Source organism: Lagenorhynchus albirostris, unplaced genomic scaffold (genome assembly GCF_949774975.1).
Source record: "Lagenorhynchus albirostris unplaced genomic scaffold, mLagAlb1.1 scaffold_275, whole genome shotgun sequence".
In the NCBI taxonomy this organism is placed as follows: domain Eukaryota; kingdom Metazoa; phylum Chordata; class Mammalia; order Artiodactyla; family Delphinidae; genus Lagenorhynchus; species Lagenorhynchus albirostris.
Window position 1 is genome coordinate 84,463 of NW_026783373.1, and position 18,789 is coordinate 103,251.

The 18,789-nt window shown below is 44.8% G+C and overlaps 1 protein-coding gene across 3 annotated transcripts in view; it reads left to right on the forward strand.

Moving 5' to 3' along the window:
- Positions 1–18,789, forward strand: part of LOC132514309 (myoferlin) — a 141,574-nt gene that overhangs the window by 45,746 nt on the left and 77,039 nt on the right. For all 3 annotated transcript variants that reach the window (XR_009538736.1, XM_060138919.1, XM_060138920.1), the window contains exons 6-13: positions 9,295–9,461; positions 10,104–10,232; positions 13,196–13,258; positions 13,344–13,394; positions 14,875–14,905; positions 15,380–15,495; positions 16,146–16,272; positions 18,257–18,360. Coding sequence is in view for 2 of the 3 variants with exons in the window: in XM_060138919.1 (XP_059994902.1) it covers positions 9,295–9,461; positions 10,104–10,232; positions 13,196–13,258; positions 13,344–13,394; positions 14,875–14,905; positions 15,380–15,495; positions 16,146–16,272; positions 18,257–18,360 (788 nt within the window). In the remaining variant the exon portion in view is untranslated. The remainder of the gene's footprint in view (positions 1–9,294; positions 9,462–10,103; positions 10,233–13,195; positions 13,259–13,343; positions 13,395–14,874; positions 14,906–15,379; positions 15,496–16,145; positions 16,273–18,256; positions 18,361–18,789) is intronic.

An 18,789-nucleotide genomic window follows, 5' to 3' on the forward strand; every position in this document is an offset into this window, starting at 1 on the left:
TTGCAGTGCGTGGGCTCCAGAGCTCACAGGCTGAGTAGTTGCGGCATGCGGGCTCTCTAGTTGTCCTGCAGCAAGTGGGATCTTAGTTCCCCGACCAGGGATCTAACCTGCGTCCCCTGCATTGGAAGGCGGATTCTTAACCACTGGACCACCAGGGAAGTCCCTATCTGGATGTTTTAAGATAAAACTTTTTTGGTCTTAATGTGAAATTCAACTAAGCAAAGATATCTTTGAGTACTTAGTACAACTTCATGTTAGGGAAGACACTAAGGAAAACAACCCAACACCTTACAGTCTTGGGGGAAATAAGAGCAATAAACATGAGACAGAAATAACAGCAAGGCAGCCATACCTCCTGCTATCACAGACCTTAACATGAACGGAACATCTGGCCAAGAAACTGGTTTTTTTCACTTTCCTTAAATTGACTCTTTAAAAATCTTTACCATTTTGTATAAAAGTAACGAGTCCACTCCCTCTAATTTAAATATCAATAGATCTTTTCAAATTTTAAAACATGAACTCATTGGGGGTGTTTTTTGAGTTCAAAAGCATATCTGCTTATAAAAATATAAATATTACAGGGAATATAAGACACAGGAACATACAAATCTCTCGTAGTGCCAACCTACGATAACCGCTATTCACCACGACTGATATTGATTTTAAAGGTTACCATCCACATAGTGGGATCTGCAAAGAAGAAATTTGAAATGTTAATGATAGAACACAAAAGTGAAGATTTTCAGGAAAATTCACCTCTGCAAGTTGAAGAAACTAATTATGACCGTAGACCACGGAAATTGAATACTTCAGAGGTTCGTGGGTTTTTGCTTTTTGGTTTTTTAAGACTCTTTTAAGAGAAGTTTTAGATTTACCACAGAATTGAGAAGAATATACAGAGATTTCCCGAATGCCTTCTGCCCCCACGTATGCATAGCCTTCCCCATTATCAATGTCTCTCACCAGAATGGTGCTTTTTTTTTTTTAAACAAAGGATGAACCTGCATGGACGCATCGTAATCACCCAAAGTCCATCATTTACCTTAGAGTTCACGTTTGGTGTTTTACGTTCTACAGGTGTGGACAAATGTATAATGGTCTATATCTATCATCATAATATCATACAGAATATTTTAACTGCCCTAAAAATCATCTGTGCTCTGCATATTCGTCGTCTTCCCGCACACACCCCCAACCTTTGGTAACCACTGATCTTTTTATTGTCTCCATAGTTTTGCCTTTTCCAGAGTATCACAGAATTGGAATTATACAGCATGCAGTCTTTTCAGATTGGCTTCTTTCACTTAGTAATGTGCATTTAAGTTTCCTCCATGTCTTTTCATGACTTGATAGCTCTTTTTCAGTGCTGTATAATACTCCATTGTCTGTTTAGTTATCCATTCACCTACCGAAGGATATCTTGGTTGCTTCCAAGTCTGGCAATTATGAGTAAAGCTGCTATAAGTTTCCGTGTGCAGGTTATCCATGTGCAGGTTTTTGTATGGACCTAAGTTTTCAACTCCTTTGGATAAATGCCAAGGAGCATGATTGCTGGGTGATAGGGTAAGAGTATGTGTAGTTTGTAAGAAACCACCAAACTGCCTTCTGAAGTGGCTGTACCAGTTTACATTCCCACCAGCCATGGATGAGAATTCCTGTTGCACCAGCATTTGGTGTTGACCGTTCTAATAGCTGTGTAGTGGTATCTCATTGCTTTAATTTGCATTTTCATGATGACATATGATGTGGAACATCTTTTCCTATGCTTATTTGCTAACTGCATATCTTTGGTGAGGTTTCTGTTAAGGTCTTTGGCCCATTTTTTACAGGTTGTTTGTTTTCTTATTGTTGATTTTTTTTTTAATTAACTTATTTTTTGGCTGCGTTGGGTCTTGGTTGCTGCGTGCGGGCTTTCTCTAGTTGTGGCGAGCGGGGGCTACTCTTCATTGCGGTGTGCAGGCTTCTCATTTGCGGTGGCTTCTCTTGTTGCGGAGCATGGGCTCTAGGCGCATGGGCTTCAGTAGTTGTGGTATGCAGGCTCAGTAGTTGTGGCTCATGGGCTCTAGAGTGCAGGCTCGGTAGTTGTGGCACATGGGCTTAGTTGCTCTGCGGCATGTGGGATCTTCCCAGACCAGGGCTCGAACCTGTATCCCCTGCATTGGAAGGTGGATTCCTAACCACTGCACCTCCAGGGAAGTCCCTATTGCTGAGTTTTAAGATTAAGAGTTGTTTGTATATTTTGGATAACAGTCCTTTATCACATGTGTCTTTTGCAAATGTTTCCTCCACTTCTTGGCTCGTTTTCTAATTCTCTTGATATTGTATTTCACAGAACAGAAGTTTTTAGTTTTAATGAAGGCCAGCTTATCAATGATTGCTTTCATGGATCAGGTCTTTGGTTTGTATCTAAGGGGTTCCCTTTTAAGGAATGCTTTCCTGAAGCTCTTATTTCGAAATGACAAAGGTTGAAGAGCCTGGGGCATAGGTGGCTTAACTGAAAGTGTGTGGTGTCAGAAGGTCTGCTTTTCATTGCCTGCCTCTGAGACTTTCCCCATGACAGAGGGGTAGACTGACTCAGGCCACTGGCTTGACCTTCTGAAAACCTGTTACTTTGCCAACTTGATTTGCCAGATGTCATTTAACTTGACTGGAGCCTACATCCCCATGACCAGAATAAACTACTTTTAAGATCTCACATCTATTTTTTTTTTTTTTTTCTGTACGCGGGCTTCTCACTGTTGTGGCCTCTCCCGTTGCGGAGCACAGGCTCCGGACGCGCAGGCTCAGCAGCCATGGCTCACGGGCCCAGCCGCTCCACGGCATGTGGGATCCTCCCAGACCGGGGCACAAACCCGTGTCCCCTGCATCGTCAGGCAGACTCTCAACCACTGCGCCACCAGGGAAGCCCTCTCACATCTATTTTTGAAGAACAATCTGTTAAAAGTATACATTGTTCAATGCTAGAAGTGCAAAAAAAAAAAAAAAAAAAACGAAAAACATTCATAGCCAGAGTTGGCCACTTCAAATTCATTTCATTCCATGAACACCAGAGTCACTTTGCTTGAAGTTAAATTCAATCTGGTTCAGAAAACATTTACTGATACCTGTCTGTAGAGCATACAGAGGTGAGAAAGGTATTGTTTGCCACCAGGAGCTTGTGTTTCAGTAGAAAGGTAAGATATAAACATGAATAACTATAGGTCAGAGCTGAATCTAATAAATTCCTCAAGGGAAGACTAAGCTAATTATTATGTGGGAAACAATTTCTTAGAGAAAGTGCTTTTTCAGCTGTGTATTTCAGCTGTGTATCCTTACTGCCTAGTACAGCACTTGGAAAACCACAGTGTCCAATAAATGCATGGTTGATTGAATGATGGATGAGCAATAGATACGGTTTAAATTTTTGTTCAAGAGGGGCATTTTGGTGAACACTAGTGTATAGGCCAAAGTGACTGATTCATTCAGAGGAGTAATAAAAGGGAAGCATGTTCCTGAGGGCCGGGAGTGCCAGACTGAGACATTTGTCCTTGATGAGCAGACCTTGAGGATCCATGGGAAGTTTTCTGAACAAGGCACTGTCTTGTTCAGAGCTGCCCTGGAATGTGATCAGTGTGTTAGAACATCATTGCAGGCACTGTTTCCACGATTAGGTCTCTAATTGGCTTTGTCCAGCAAACTGATTGTATTAGGCCATTCCCCCCCCCCCCCCGACCCCAGGATATTTAGGAAAGTCAAAGTGATGATAATAAACAAATGGTTCTTAAATTTTAGAGACATAGTAAAATCATCGGGGGAAATCTTTAAATGTGCAAATTTCCAGCACCTATCTCCAGAGGGTCTAATTTAGCTGATCTGAAGGGGAACCCCCCAATCTGTATGGTTAACAGGAGCTTCCAGGAGATCCTGATGAAGGCTGATTATGGAGCTCACTTTGAGAAGCCATGGAGCTGAGCATTTTACCTGGTTAACATTATCTTGTCCTGATCCAGGCAGAGCTCTTTGGGCAGCATTTCCTAGCTTGGCTCACAGCCTCCATCAGTCAAAGGTAGATGCTGCCAGAATTTCCCTGCCAGCCTGTGTTTGCATCACTGTTTGGTTACAGGCACTTTTACGGTACCTTTGCTTTGGTCAATGTATTGGAACTGTTCCAGAAGATTCTCAGGGCCCATATAGTGCCATTTACCCAAAAATCAGAGTGAAAGGTCATGAATTGCTTATGGTTGAATGCAGATACTTATTTATATAACTTTTAGCATGTTAGAAACCCAGCAAAGTTATTATTCAACATTCCAGCTAAATCAGCATATTATCTCCAAAATGTCTTCATGCTTAGAAACTTACTCTCTCGTGTTCTGCTTTGTACTTTTTAACGTCCACTGATGATACCATACCAGCCTTCTCCTGACTTTGCAATGACCTTTGGCCCAAGGTAATTAAATTCTGCCTTAACCAGTACGACCATTTAACAAGACCTCGTCATGAGAAGCAAAATTAATATCACAGGAAGAGATTGGCATTCTAGGACTCTGGAAAAACAGAGTTGCTGTGGGGAAATAGTAAATATTGACCAAAAAAAAGCAAAAGTATTCATAAAGAAAGGGGACTCCATGGAAGAGGATTAGGTGGGATCGTGGCCCAGTTAGTGCTTAGGTGGAAAAGATGAGAGGCTTGGGAAGTGTTTGGATACAGAAGCCTGCTGGCTAGGGTAGTCCTGGCCACCCTGATTGCCTGTTTTCTCTGTGAAATAAGAAGGAAGGTCGTTAGCTGATGGTGAGAAGGATAGAGAGAATGTTGGAAGCTTTCAAGGTGCAAAACAGGTGGGAGTTCAGAAAGCTGAAGGGATTTGACCTTGTTGGCTAATCAATGGCCATTTCAAACCAGGATTTAGGAGAACTTGGACATAGGTACTTTGGAAACATGGTAGGATAGCTGGGCAATCCTGTGGGTCCACTGAAGGTTTGAGATCATGAAATTAAAGTGACACTAGTCAGTAAGGTGTGTGTTCAGGTTCAGTTACCTTTGTGAATGAGTGTAGTAAGTGGAGAGTCAAATGAACCAGGTGAGTACGATGAAGTGAGGGGAAGGGAGGGATTGAGGGGCACTTAGAGGAGCGATTGCAGTGTTAGATCCCAGAATCTAACAGGTTAGGAGAAAAGGACATGAAGTGGGGGGCAGGGGATGTGATGTGGTCCATAGATTGGGGCAGCCTGTGTGACTGCACACTGTGGACTGGAGTCATAGAAAGAACAAACTGGAAAGATACAAAAGATGGCCACTGGAGTCCTGTCTACACAGAAACTCGGAATGTGAACTTTTTTGAGAATAGGGTCTTTGCAGATGTAATCTGTTAAATGAGGTCATACTGGATTAGGGCAGGCCCTAAACCCAATGACCGGTGTCCTTATGAGAATAGGTGAGAACCCACAGACACACAGGGGAGAAGGCCATGTGACAACAGAGACAAAGGTTAGAGTGATGCAGCCATGAGCCAAGGCACACCGAGGATTGCCAGGAGCCACCAGCTACTAAGAGGCAAGGGAGTCTTTTTCTCTAGAGTCTTCTAAGGGAGCATGGCCCTGCCAACATCTTGATTTTGGAATTCTGGGTTTTGGAAATGTCAGAGAAGAAATTTTTTTTTTTTTTTTTTTGGTGGTACACGAGCCTCTCACTGCTGTGGCCTCTCCTGTTGCGGAACACAGGCTCCGGACGCGCAGGCTCACGGGCCCAGCCGCTCCGAGGCATGTGGGATCCTCCCGGACCGGAGTTCGAACCCGCGTCCCCTGCATCGGCAGGCAGACTCTCAACCACTGCACCACCAGGGAAGCCCAAATTTTGGTTGTTTTAAGTCACCCAGTTTGTGCTACTTTGTTACAACAGCCCTAGGAAGCAAATACAACCAGCAACTTCCTATTCAGTCAGCAGTTCCTAACTTACTGTTGCCTTTTGTGGTCATGAAACACTCATACTTTGTAGATCCTCTTGGCTGTGTTCCAGGGCATGCCTGGGTCTCAGTATGGGGCGGGGCACGCCAGTTCAGTGGCTAATGTTGGGTAATTTCACAACTTGTGCAGAAGGGTGTGTTCGGCAGTGCCCTAAGGGCCCTGGTCATTCTTTGTGGAACACTTAGGGTGTTAGCATTGTTTAATTCTGTGCGGCTTCCTGCCACATAAAGGGGCGATTTCCTGCTCAGACAGCCTTTTGCTGCTACGTAGAGATGCAGGTGGTAGACAGGACTTGGTGTGGTTTCCCTCTGATCCATCGCGTCAGCCTAAAGTCTGACAGTAGAAGGTTTCCAGAAGAAATTGGCTCTTTGTTACCTGCAGTCTGTTTCTGGAACATCCATCAAGAGCTTAAAGAGGATTTGTTCAGAGTCCAGCACCACAAAGGGCTACGATTTACCCCTTCTTTTGCCATAAACAACCACCAACCCCACGTGGAACAGTCCACAGCAGGGAGGAAATCTCACTTGGGCCCAAGGTGGTCCAAGAAAGTTCATGTTAGTTGTTGGAGGAGCCTTAAAGTCATGTGGCCCAGCCATTGCCCAGTCTGGAACAGGTTTTCACAGGGGAACCTGACTGTCCGTGCTTCCCTGAGGCTGGTGCCAGGGTTGGGAAGAGTGCCCCCACCCCACCCCCCGGCATCTGGGTGCCCTCTCCCGCGAGCCTTGCGGGAGCTTTGCCAAACTGCTGGAGAACTCTAGAAGGCTCAGGCAGGGGTCAGGATGTCCTCGTTCGTCTGTTTCCTCGATCCACATTCATCAAGCCCCTGCTATGTACTAGAAGGGTGCGTGTCAGGCACAGGGCAGGTACAAAGAAGAAAAGGGCAAGCCCCCAGCTTCTGAAGAGTGGATGGTAGTGGGGAGGCGCACAGGTTAATAACAGGTACAAGACTGGTGAGGACTGGCCAGAACAATGTGTGGTAGACACGAGAGGCGGGACTCACTCTATCCGGTGGGGGTGGTGGGGACAGACCAAGACAGTATTTCATCTGGAACTTGAGGGAGGTGAGGAAGCTGCCTGGTAGAGAAGAGGAAGGACACTCTGAGAGCTTGGATCCGGGCCCCAGGCAAACCCTTCTTTTGAAGCCTCTTAAAGAATAGGGAAGAGGAGGTCCAGGTTATCACGCAGAGGTAGCTATTCTCCGCTTGTGGCTTCTGTGGGGTTTCCTGGTGTCGTGACAAAGATGTTGAGGAACTAGGAGCACAGCATCACCTTCACCTGCAGCCTGGTTCTAGATCCAGTCTTAAACCAGTGAGGGAGGGCAGGGATGTGGTCTTGGTGTTAGCTCAGCTCCTAATCACCTAACAAGTTGCTTCAGCTTTCTGGACCTCAGTTTTCCTACCTATAAAATGGGGTGAGGGGCAGGTTAGATGAGGATCTTTAAGGTCCCTTCTAGTCTAAATTCTGCGGGTCTGTGACTCCTTGAAAGACTGAAGTGTAGCTCCAGAGAATGTTGGGTCAAGAGAACCAGAGGGCTGAGGAACAGCGGGACGCACACTCGATGAATTGGAGACAAAGAGGGAGGCCTCGAAACACCCTGAAAGTATTTAGTCAGAGCGCCAGCAGGAGAGCTGCACAGTTCAGAGAAGTATGCGTGGACCCTAGTGTCCAATGCCGTGGAAGGTGAAGCATGAGGATTCAGAAAAGGGCCCTGAGCTTGGCAAGAAGAGGTTCACGGTTGCCCTTTGCAGAACAAGTGCCGGGCTTAGATGGGACGAGAATGAATGGAGGGGTGGTGAGGGGGAGGTTTCCTCCTGGACTAAACTCTGAGGCAGTACGCTGGGGGGACCTTTTACTTCCTTGTGGTCGCCCCTTTCTTACTCTAGGCCCTGTCCCCTGTGCTGCTCACTCGCTGCCCCCCACCCCCTCCCCTTAACTGCTCGCTAGGAAGTGAAACTTCCTGACTTCTCAACAAAACTAAAAAAAAAAGAAAAAGGAAGAAAAGATTAATTTGCCGGGTTGTGCTTTGTGCCAGGCACGGTATTAAAGGCCTTGCATATAGATTAATTTTATTTTTACAATAATCTAGTGGTAAATACTATTATTTCCCCCTTTTTACAAATGAGGAAACTGAAACGAAAATTAAGAGACTTACTCAGACTCACATAGCTCAAAACTGGGATTCCAACCCCAACAGCATGACTCCAAAGCCCAAGCTTTAAGAGCCGTGCTGCACGGCGATTTGATGGAACTGATTCATACTATGATGTGAGTGACTGGCCAATGACTCCATATTGAAATTGTCTCCTACGTGATTTTGTGTTGTAAAGGAGGAGATTCAAGATCCAAAAGTAGGGAGTGCAAATGCTGGTATTTTTTAGACAAGGTAGTTAGTTGGTCTTCTAGTCTCTCTTAAATTATATTGTACAGATTACCAGGAGTTCAAACTTTTTGTCTATTAAGAAAAAAATAACTGAAGTTTGTCATTGAGTTTTAAAGAGTTTGTGAATAATAAAAAGGGGAGATATAGAAGGCAGAGTTGATTTTTGTTATTTTAGGAGAGAAAGATCTGTTTATATCTAAAGGCAGAGGGGTAGTCCCTATGGGGAAGGAGCCACTGGAGGTACTTGAAAGGGGGGACATTTAAGGGGTCCCCAAAGAATCAGCAGGGAGTGGGATCTCAGGCATGGGGAGGGGGTTCACTTGAAACGCATTTTCCCCCTGAGTGTGAAGAGAAGCTAGGGGACAGATGTGTATGGAAGTGACAGACCAGGAGGATGAAGGGAGTGTGTGATGACCAGCTTGGTCTCCATGGCAAGAAACTGGGGGTGAGTTTCTCATCTGCCATGAGGGTGGAGAGGGCATTTGCGAATCAGGAGGCGCAGGCAGAAAGACTGTACAAAACCTCATGAGTAAAGATCTAGAGAAAAGATCTGTAGCGGGAAGGGTGGAATTGAAGTATCCCCTGCAAGGCTTCAATTTTCCCCGGCATTTCCCCACCTTGCCGTCCTACTGCAGGAAGGCCCCTGACCTCAGGCAGGGTTCCCAGGTTAGAACTGAGTGATTCCTGGCTGGGTCCATTTGCACCATCTCCTCGCTCTCCCCATGGCCTCTGACGTTCCCCCTGTCACCTTGAAGACAGCCTGAATGAGTGCTCTGATGCACGTGGACACATTTTCCTAAAGAAGCAGTATCTGAGTCACAACTCATCCCAAGTCAGTGTCACCAAGAGGTGTCTCCTTCACCTGCTGCCTCAGGAACACGGAAAACCCTCTTGGGTCCAGGAAACCAGAGTGTTCAGATGCATGCAGGGTGAGGGCCATCTCTGACTGATCCCTTTTTGGTGTTTTAGGAGAAGAAGAGGATGGTGGCGGTGATGAGGACGGGTTGGACAGTACGGTCAGGGGCCCAGGGCCCAGGGGGCCGGGACGGATGGTGTCGGAAGCTCACCTTGCCCGGAGGCTCACGAAAGGGAAGAACAGCCGGTGGATGCTGTCCAACAAGCCACAGGACTTCCAGGTAGGAACAGCCCGAGGGGCCGTATTCCCGTTGTACCAACACTTGTCCAGCTTCTGGCAATTGTGGTGTTGCCGGAAGAGCTTCTGCCTGTGGGCAGTGGCTCAACTAATAAAAAGAGATGTCAGGGCACAAACCCAATAAGAAGAGCTCCCCGTCTTTCTTCTGCAAGCAGCAGTAGATGTAGTCGATCCACATGAGGCTCTTCAGAGAAATAAAATCCCCTTCGGTGGTAGGAAAGAGCTAATCAAAGAATAGAGTCACAGGTATTGTCTTTTTCACAGCTTTGGCGACTTCCTTGGGAGACAGCCATGGATTGAGTTGGTACTTCTCAGGGCTCAGGAAGACCAAGTAGGAGGCTGGGGTCTGAGCAGCAGCCTCCGTCGTGTCCTGTGCTTTCCTGGGCCAGCTCTGGACTATTGCAACCCCACTACTGATCTTGGTTTTTGCAACCCAAACCCCAGTTCCCATCAGGAGAATGAGTGCAGGTGGCTGCCCCCAGTCTGCAAGCACAGGACATTGCAAGGCTGCGCTGGCCTGGTTTCAGCGGTCCTGACAGTTGAACGAGCTGAGGCCACACCTGAGGATTCTCTTACATGCCGTGCTGGGAAAGGCTCAGTGACGACTCCTCTCCTGTGCTTGTAGATCCGTGTCTGGGTGATCGAGGGCCGGCAGTTAAGTGGCAACAACATCAAGCCTGTGGTCAAAGTCCACATCTGTGGCCAGACCCACCGAACAAGAATCAAGAGAGGGAACAATCCGTTTTTTGATGAGGTAAACAGGTGAATGCATGTCCTGCTCTGTGAGTCTGTTTTATTTATATGCACCTTCCCGGCTTCCACCCACCTCCCCCCAGTTCCCTGTGGGAGGGGAACACCTGTGCACGCACAGTACAAAGTTCCGGTGTTAAACGTTCTGCTCGAAGAACCACTGGGTCTTGAAATCAAGTGGCCTGCTTTGTCGCTGGTTCTCAGAGCTGCCAGTGTCTTTCCGCTGGTTTTGCAACAACTTCTGGAGGGAGACCTTTCTAATGGGTCCTCGCAACCCTTACGATGGAGCACACAAAGCACTTACACCTGCCTTTGCTCTTTTTAATTAGCAGATGTCTCTGAGGGGTGACTCCATGTAACTAAGTAACCCGATTTTCAAAGGTGTCAAAACCTACTTGACTATAAAAATAATATAGGTTAAAAAAAGCAATTATGAGCAAAAAGGGTTTTTTCCTCCATACTGAGGTTGTAGCCTATTCTGTTGACCTCTTCTGCAACACTCCTCAAAAATACTGAATACCTTGACAGTTGTCTTCAATGCCACAAAACTCCACGTTTAGGACTGTGAAGAGAAATGATAAGTTTGGGGAATTTTTCGGAGTCCAGCCTTACTCTGCTGAGGAGATGCATTTCTGAGGTTCCTTGGGTCTCATGCTCTGGTCTCTGAGGCCAGGCCCTTGGTACCACAGGTCCTCTTAGTTCCCTACAGCTTGTAATCCCAGCCCTGGCTCTGGTGTTGGTTTTTTTCTGACCTCTATTCACAAAAGGAACCGGTTTCTTCCATGTGGTGCTCCTGTTTCTTTCTCTTTGTTCAACCTGGACCCCAGCTTTTCAAAGGCCCCGTCTTATTCTCACCTCTAACTTCTTAGATGAATTGCAGGCAACAGCGGGCAGCTAGGTAGTGTCAAAGCTAACACAGAGGTGGGTGCATATGGAGATGGGGCACTGGAAGTGGACTTCGGGGAAGGCTGGGAGAGAGTCACGTTGGAGGACAAGACAAGATTGCAGGAAGGATGAGATATGGGACGACTTGATGCCTAGAGCGTAGGGCCCATCCAAGTGTTTATAATGCAGGACAAATATTTACTCAACCTCATTCTGCAGGAATCTCCAGCTCAGAATTTTCCATTTTAATGAATTCTTTTGAGAGTAGATCTCTTGGTAAAAGGGAAGAATCAAATAACTGATTCTCAGACCAATTCATAAATCAATGAAAGGATTTTACTAAAAAATCCCTAGTTTACACACATATTCTTTTTTTTTTAATTCTTTTTTTTAATTTTTAAATTTTTTTACACACATATTCTTAACCAAGTGATTAAACTTGGTATCACCAATAATGGGACAAATGGACATGTGTGTCCTGATGTGATATAATGTAAGTAATCAGCGGCATCTGTGTCATTTCTTGTCCAATGGTCAACTTGAATCTAACAATGAGGAAAAATTGACAGAAATCCAGATTGTGAGATACTCTGCAAAGCAACTGGTCTTGATAGAAATAAACAACAGAAATAAGCCAGGAGTATTGTTCTAGATAAAAGGAAACTAAAAAGATACAACAACCACATACAATGTAAGACCCTTGAGTGAATCCTAGATTTATTTATTTACTTATTTATTTTATTCTAGATTTTAAAAAAGCTAAAAAGAACTTTTTTCAGGAAAATTGTAGAAATTTGAAAATTGACCATGTTACATGTTAAATTTCTTGGATGTGATAATTATATTATGGTTTTATGAAACGATATCCTTGCTCTTAGGAGATGCATGCAAATGTATTTTTAAGGCGTGAAGTGTTATGTTATCTAGAACCTCCTTCCAGATAGTTCAGTTAATAAAAAAAAGTGACAAAGCCAAAAGCTAGTGTCCCAAAACGATGACAGTTTGTGAACATAGGTGGAAGATGGTGTTTATTTACAATTTTCATTTTTTTCTGTGAATTTGAAATATTTCTGAGTAAAAAGTAGAAACAAGTGTCAGTTTAAGTAAATGCTCAGTCTTTCTCTCTTAGGACGAAAGTTTATTGGCACATAAACTTTGGCTTTATGGTACAACTTTTTTATACCCAATTTTCATTTCCCAGGAATCAACCTTAAACTTAACTGTAACAATGAGTTAAAATGTGGTCTCTACCGACTCTACTGAGGCCCTAACATTATCTAATGGGCAGAGTTGGCTTTAAAGGTGTTTTGTTAGAAAGAACAAAATTAGAGTCACTGGATAGAAACAATAGCGCTAAAAATGGAAGAGAATTAACCTCAACTTTCCAGACATGCAAGCCTTAAGCACATGAAATAACCTTAGATCTTTTTTCCTTAATTAATTAATTAATTAATATTTTGGCTGCGTTGGGTCTTTGTTGCTGCTCAGGCTTTCTCTAGTTGCAGTGAGCGGGGGCTACTTTTCATTGCGATGGCTTCTCTTGTTGTGGGGCATGGGCTCGCGGGGCACGGACTCTAGGCACGTGGGCTTCGATAGTTGTGGCACGCAGGCTCAGTAGTTGTGGCTCGTGGGCTCTACCACACAGGCTCAGTAGTTGTGGCCCTCGGGCTTAGCTGCTCCATGGCATGTGGGATCTTCCTGGACCAGGGCTCGAACCCGTGTCCCCTACATTGGCAGGCAGATTCTTAACCACTGCGCCACCAGGAAGTCCCTGCCTTAGATCTTTAGTTACCTAGTAGATATCTGGTCCCAAATGAACAATTTTATTTAGTTAAAAAAACACTACAGTTGTTACTTAACTTTTTTTCCTTTTTCTGACATGCAGAGTTTAAGGTGAAGCTCATGACACTTAACCTGAGGGCCTTTTCCAAGGTCCTTCAGTGGGTTCACGTGGTCACACCTGATTTGGGGTTGTGTCTTGTAGTTTTTTAGGAAGGCCTCCCCCCAAATTGTAGCATCAGATCCCACTAAACCTTAGACTACCCCTGCTGACATTCAAATATTTTTCTCTCGTTTCGACAGTTATTTTTCTACAATGTCCACCTGACTCCTTCTGAATTGATGGATGAGATCATCAGCATTCGGGTAAGGGGGCCACGGAGTAGGAGGGTAGCGCTCACTAACTGCCGGATGAAGCCGATAATCTTTCCACTGCTCTCCTTTCTTCCAGGTTTATAATTCCCATTCTCTGCGGGCAGATTGTCTGATGGGGGAATTTAAGGTGGGTGTCAACTGTCTGTTTCATTCAACGTACATCAAAGATGGGCACTTTCATAATGAGGAATCTGATTCCCGGCCAGGTCTCAGGATGCCCATCTTGGTGACATCTTAAGGTTATGTGTAAGGCATTGATGCTGTGATAGTTGTTGAAGGCTGGACATGAATGCCTTGGGCGCTAGAAGCCAGTTGAGTGTCCCCTGACCTGGGTCTAGTCAGCTTCCAAAGTACAGCACTTACCAGTGTCCTAAAGCAAGATGCCCAGAAACGGGCACACCAGGGCCCTTCACAGAGTTCCTGCTGTGGATGGAAGCCAGTGAGCTGCTACAAAGGGAAGGGTGCTTGACTGCGGCAAGAAGCCCATTACCCAGCTCCACTTGCCAGTGGCCCAGAGCTCTATCTACAAAGCCAGTTACTGTAAACCTGGAGTATGAAAGGCAAGCCAAACCAGGGCAAGCCAAACCAATCAAGATGCTTTTCCAAGTAACTCACACTGCAGTTAACGACAAAGACTTGGTTGGTGCCTTCTCAGCAATTCTACGTGGAATGGGCTGCTTTTTTTAAAAAAATTATTTAATTAATTTATTTTTGGCTGCATTGGGTCTTCGTTGCGGTGCGCAGGCTTTCTCTAGTTGTGACAAGCGGGGGCTACTCTTCATTGTGGTACACGGTCTTATTGCGGTGGCTTCTCTTGTTGCAGAGGACAGGCTCTAAGTGCATGGGCTCAGTAGTTGTGGCGCACAGGCTTAGTTGCTCCGCAGCATGTAGGATCTTCCTGGACCAGGGCTTGAACCCGTGTCCCCTGCATTGGCAGGCGGATTCTTAACCACTGTGCCACCAGGGAAGCCCTGGGCTGCTTCTTGAAGGAAGGAGCTCCCGGTCATTAGAAGTCCTAGAAGATGATCTGGGTCTGGCAGACCTGTGTTCATACACTGTCTGCCACCAACTAGCCACATGTCAACCTGTGTGATCCTTAGTTTCTTCATCTGTAAAATGGGATCATTGTGAAGACTATGTGAGATAGGATATATAAAGCACCTAGCACAGCACTTGGCATACTGAAGTGCCCAATCAGTGGGTATATTAGTATTAGCAATAGCATTAATCATTGGAGAAAAAGGAGGAGGAATACTGGATAGGTGACTTCCCATAGGGTCACCAAAGTCCAGGTTTGCCTGAGACTGAGAGGTTCCACAGAATGTGAGACTTTCTGTGCTACTGGAAAAGTCTCAAGCAAACCAGGACACATTGGCCACCATGTCTGTTCCAGCTCATTCATTCAAAATGATGGATTGAGAGCCTTCTGTGTGTCACACATCAGTCCAGGCATTGGGTATACAGAGAGGGGAAGATGGAAATGTTGGATCTCAGAGAAGTTTGTCTAGTCAAAAGCCTTATTTTTAAGTGTAATAACGATGGTTTCTAGAAGTGACAAAACTGATTTTAAAATCTGTTTGAACTACTTTACATTATTTTTTCCCCAGATTGATGTCGGATTCATTTATGATGAACCTGGTAAGTAATGTTCTCCCATGAACTTGAAGACTCTGAGAATCTAGAAAATTTGAGGGATCAAGGAGAATCAAAAAAAATGTTTTTCTTGATTGAGAAGAGGAAAGGATACTTAGTGGGAATTATGGTAGTAGCAGTTTAGCACGGATGGCTTTTGTTTATTTTTAGTGGTAATCATCCAAATAGTAACGCATAGATAATTTCTCTCTTTTGTTGAGGGTATTTTAACCTTTTCAAAATCAACTTATAAAACCAGTGAATAGAGCTTAGAGTCTTGTTTAAGTCACACCAGGGCAGGACATGGGTGGGGAGTTAGGGCAAAGCAGAGGACATTAATACAGAGTCTCAGCTGGGGAATTTGGCATATAATGAAGACACATTGGAGGACATGCTTGTTTATCTTACCACAGATGAAATCACAGACCTGTCAGCTTCTCTTTAGAGTATCCCAGTCCTTTTACGCCTTCTTTATTTTAGGTCATGCTGTCATGAGAAAATGGCTTCTCCTCAGTGACCCTGAAGATACCAGCTCGGGTGCTAAAGGCTACATGAAAGTCAGCATGTTGGTCCTGGGAACCGGAGATGAGCCTCCTGTGAGCCCCAAATTCTCTACCCTCTACATTTTTTTCACTAAAAAAGAGGGCTAGGAGTTAAGCCAGTGGGCACCAGTAGTTGTGAAATAGAGCCCAGCTTTCAATCAGTAACTCCAACCCTCCAGTTCCTACAATTTTCCAGTAGTTGTTCTTTTCTTCATGACAGAATTATTATTCCAGCTCACTTAGGCTCCTTCCTGGTGTCTGAGTGGGTTTTTCATTCAGTAAAGATACGTGTGTTTTTAAGACTTCCCCGAAGCACTGCATCTACAGAGCATGGCTCCCTTGCACAATCAGGCATCGCTACCTAAGGGGACAGTTGTTATTCTAGAAAATTGGGCAGCAAGCCAGTGGCCAGAAAGAAATGAGAAGAACTTCAGGAGCTATATCTCTTTCTCTCTTTCTCTACTATTTAGTGCTCAGAAGATTACAAAAGGACATTATTTTCTTGTAGTGTATTGATCAAAGAAACATGAGCATTGATTTTGTAAAGCAGTTTTGAGGTTGAATTGGTGCTGAACTCTTAAGCCCAAAACACAGGAAATCCTAACGAAAACAGTTCTGATTGGTTTTATTTTATAAGCACCAATTTGGCTTCTTCAAGTTCTGCTTTCCTCTGTCTATAATTTGTCATCTTGTGTCCCCAATAGCCTGAGATACAAGATCGTGGTAATGACAGTGATGACGTGGAGAGTAACTTGTTACTCCCTGCTGGCATCGCCCTCCGATGGGTGACCTTCCTGCTGAAGATCTACAGAGCAGAGGACATCCCCCAGAGTACGTATCGATTTAATTCTGCCCCAGGATTGTCAGTTATCTGCGTGATTAGATGTGTTAAAATCATACTTTGAATAGTGATCGGTGTTCCCGCTGTATGGCTTTCTTCTTCTTCTTATATTTTTAAAGATTTTTTTGAAGGAGACATTAACTGAAGCATATGCTAATTGCCTTTCTTAGCGGTAGTTTAGGGTAATAAATTCCTGACTACAGTAGGCCTCCGTTCTTTTTTTTTTTTAATTTTATATATTTTTGGCTGTGTTGGGTCTTCGTTGCTGCGCGTGGGCTTTCTCCAGTTGTGGCGAGCGGGGGCTACTCTTCGTTGTGGTGCGCAGGCTTCTCATTGTGGTGGCTTCTCTTGTCGCGGAGCACGGGCTCTAGGTGCGTGGGCTCCGTAGTTGCAGTGCGTGGGCTCCGTAGTTGCAGTGCGTGGGCTCCGTAGTTGCAGTGCGTGGGCTCCGTAGTTGCAGTGCGTGGGCTCAGTAGTTGTGGCTCACGGGCTCTAGAGCGCAGGCTCAGTAGTTGTGGTGCACGGGCTTAGTTGCTCCGCAGCATGTGGGATCTTCCTGGACCAGGGCTCGAACCTGTGTCTCCTGCATTAGCAGGTGGATTCTTTTTTTTTTTAACATCTTTATTGGAGTATAATTGCCTTACAATGATGTGTTAGTTTCTGCTTTATAACAAAGTGAATCAGCTATACATATACATATATCCCCATATCTCCTCCCTCTTGCGTCTCCCTCCCTATCCCACCCCTCTAAGTGGTCACAAAGCACCTGAGCAGGCGGATTCTTAACCACTGTGCCACCAGGGAAGTCCCTGTCTTTCTTTTAAAAGGCCTTCATGGAGTTGTTTTCGTTCCTTTTGGTCCCACTGAAAGCTACCCAAACAGGTTCATGGGGCAGCCTGTTGGTCATGACCCATGGCCCTTCTGGAGCCTCTGGCCCATTCATCTCCATCCCTTTTCAGCGTTCCCCATCTTCCCCTTATTCTAGAGAATACCAAACAGAGGTCAGCAGTCAGCACTGCCAACTCCTTTCATCCCAAGTGAAACTGAAATTTTATAAACAAATAAATGTGTTTGCTATCTGATTATTAAAAATGGCTGAGCAAAAGGTGGTTAAGTGCCAATAACTAGAAGTCTGTCATTGTTATATTAAGAGATTGGATGCATTTAAGAGAATTGCTTAGAGTGAGTCTATTCACAGAGGCTAGTCCGGTTACTCCTTTGTCCTTGCTGAGGACCAAGGATCCTCTCTGCCTAACCTGGCCTGTCTGCTTCCTGCTGGGCCCTGGGACGTAGGACCCCTCTCCCAGTCCCCAGGAGGCAGCACCCACTGTACAAGCCATGGAGCGCTTCAGGTTTTGCTACTTTCCTGGGGAACCCACCCCACCTTGTTTAACACCCTGTACTGCCTCCTTAGACCACCTTTCCCTCAGAAATATCTTAAATGAAGTGACTAAATTAAACCTCACATTATATGGCCTACTTGGGCCTATTCAGCTGGACTCTGTTCACTTTTAAGTTTGTTAAAACAGAGGCCTGCTGTTTGTAGTTGATTAAACATAATATTTATGATTATGCCAAATTTCCTTGAATTTCTCAGAAGAAGTCAGATGAGGCCTATATGCTGACCTAAGGAACCTTTTCCAAATTGAAACTAGGCCTGAGTTTTTGAATTGCCTCTTATCCCACTTGGATGGACTTTCTTTATTCTACTGTTTTCCTCAATAAATGATTGATTCTCAACATAATAATTTATTGATTTCTTTTTCAAGGTGCTTCTGTTGATTTTTCCCTTTCTCTCAGCTAAGACAAAAAGGTTTTCTGCAATCCAGTGACACTGGCACTTGCTACTTTTGAGAATGATTCTTGTTGCAACTGTTTTTCTGTACAGGAGAAAATTTTTAATTTTGCTGAGTGATTTCTGTTCTTTTAAGAGAATCACATTTAATTTCTGCTGTGTGACATGTTGCTTTCCAGTGGATGACGCCTTCTCACAGACAGTAAAGGAAATATTTGGAGGCAGTGCAGATAAGAAAAACCTAGTGGATCCTTTTGTAGAAGTTTCTTTTGCTGGAAAAAAGGTTTGTATGTGATCTAAATACAGATGCCTCTAGAAACACATTTTTAAAATGCCGTGCTTTCCTTGGAGTGATTTCTTGCTTATTCTTTGTTAAATTAGCCCCCTGATGAGCTGGGCACTGTGCAGAAACACAGATTATCTGAGTCTGAACATGCCAGACTTCTCCAGAGGTTTATTTTGGAGTGGAAAGTATACAGGACTCAAAGTATTCAGTCTTGTAAGGTTAGAATAGTGGAAGTGATTTCCCAGGTCTAAGCATTATCTTACCACTAGGCAAAGTCCCTAGCCAGCAATAATGATCCCTGGTAAATGTGGTAGAGGACAGCCCCCAGTACCCAGTTGCCCACTCCTGTCATGTTTCTCACCACCCATGTTCCACTGAGCTGCAGAAACTAGACAGGCAGGGGAACCCCATCCTAGTCTTCTGAAA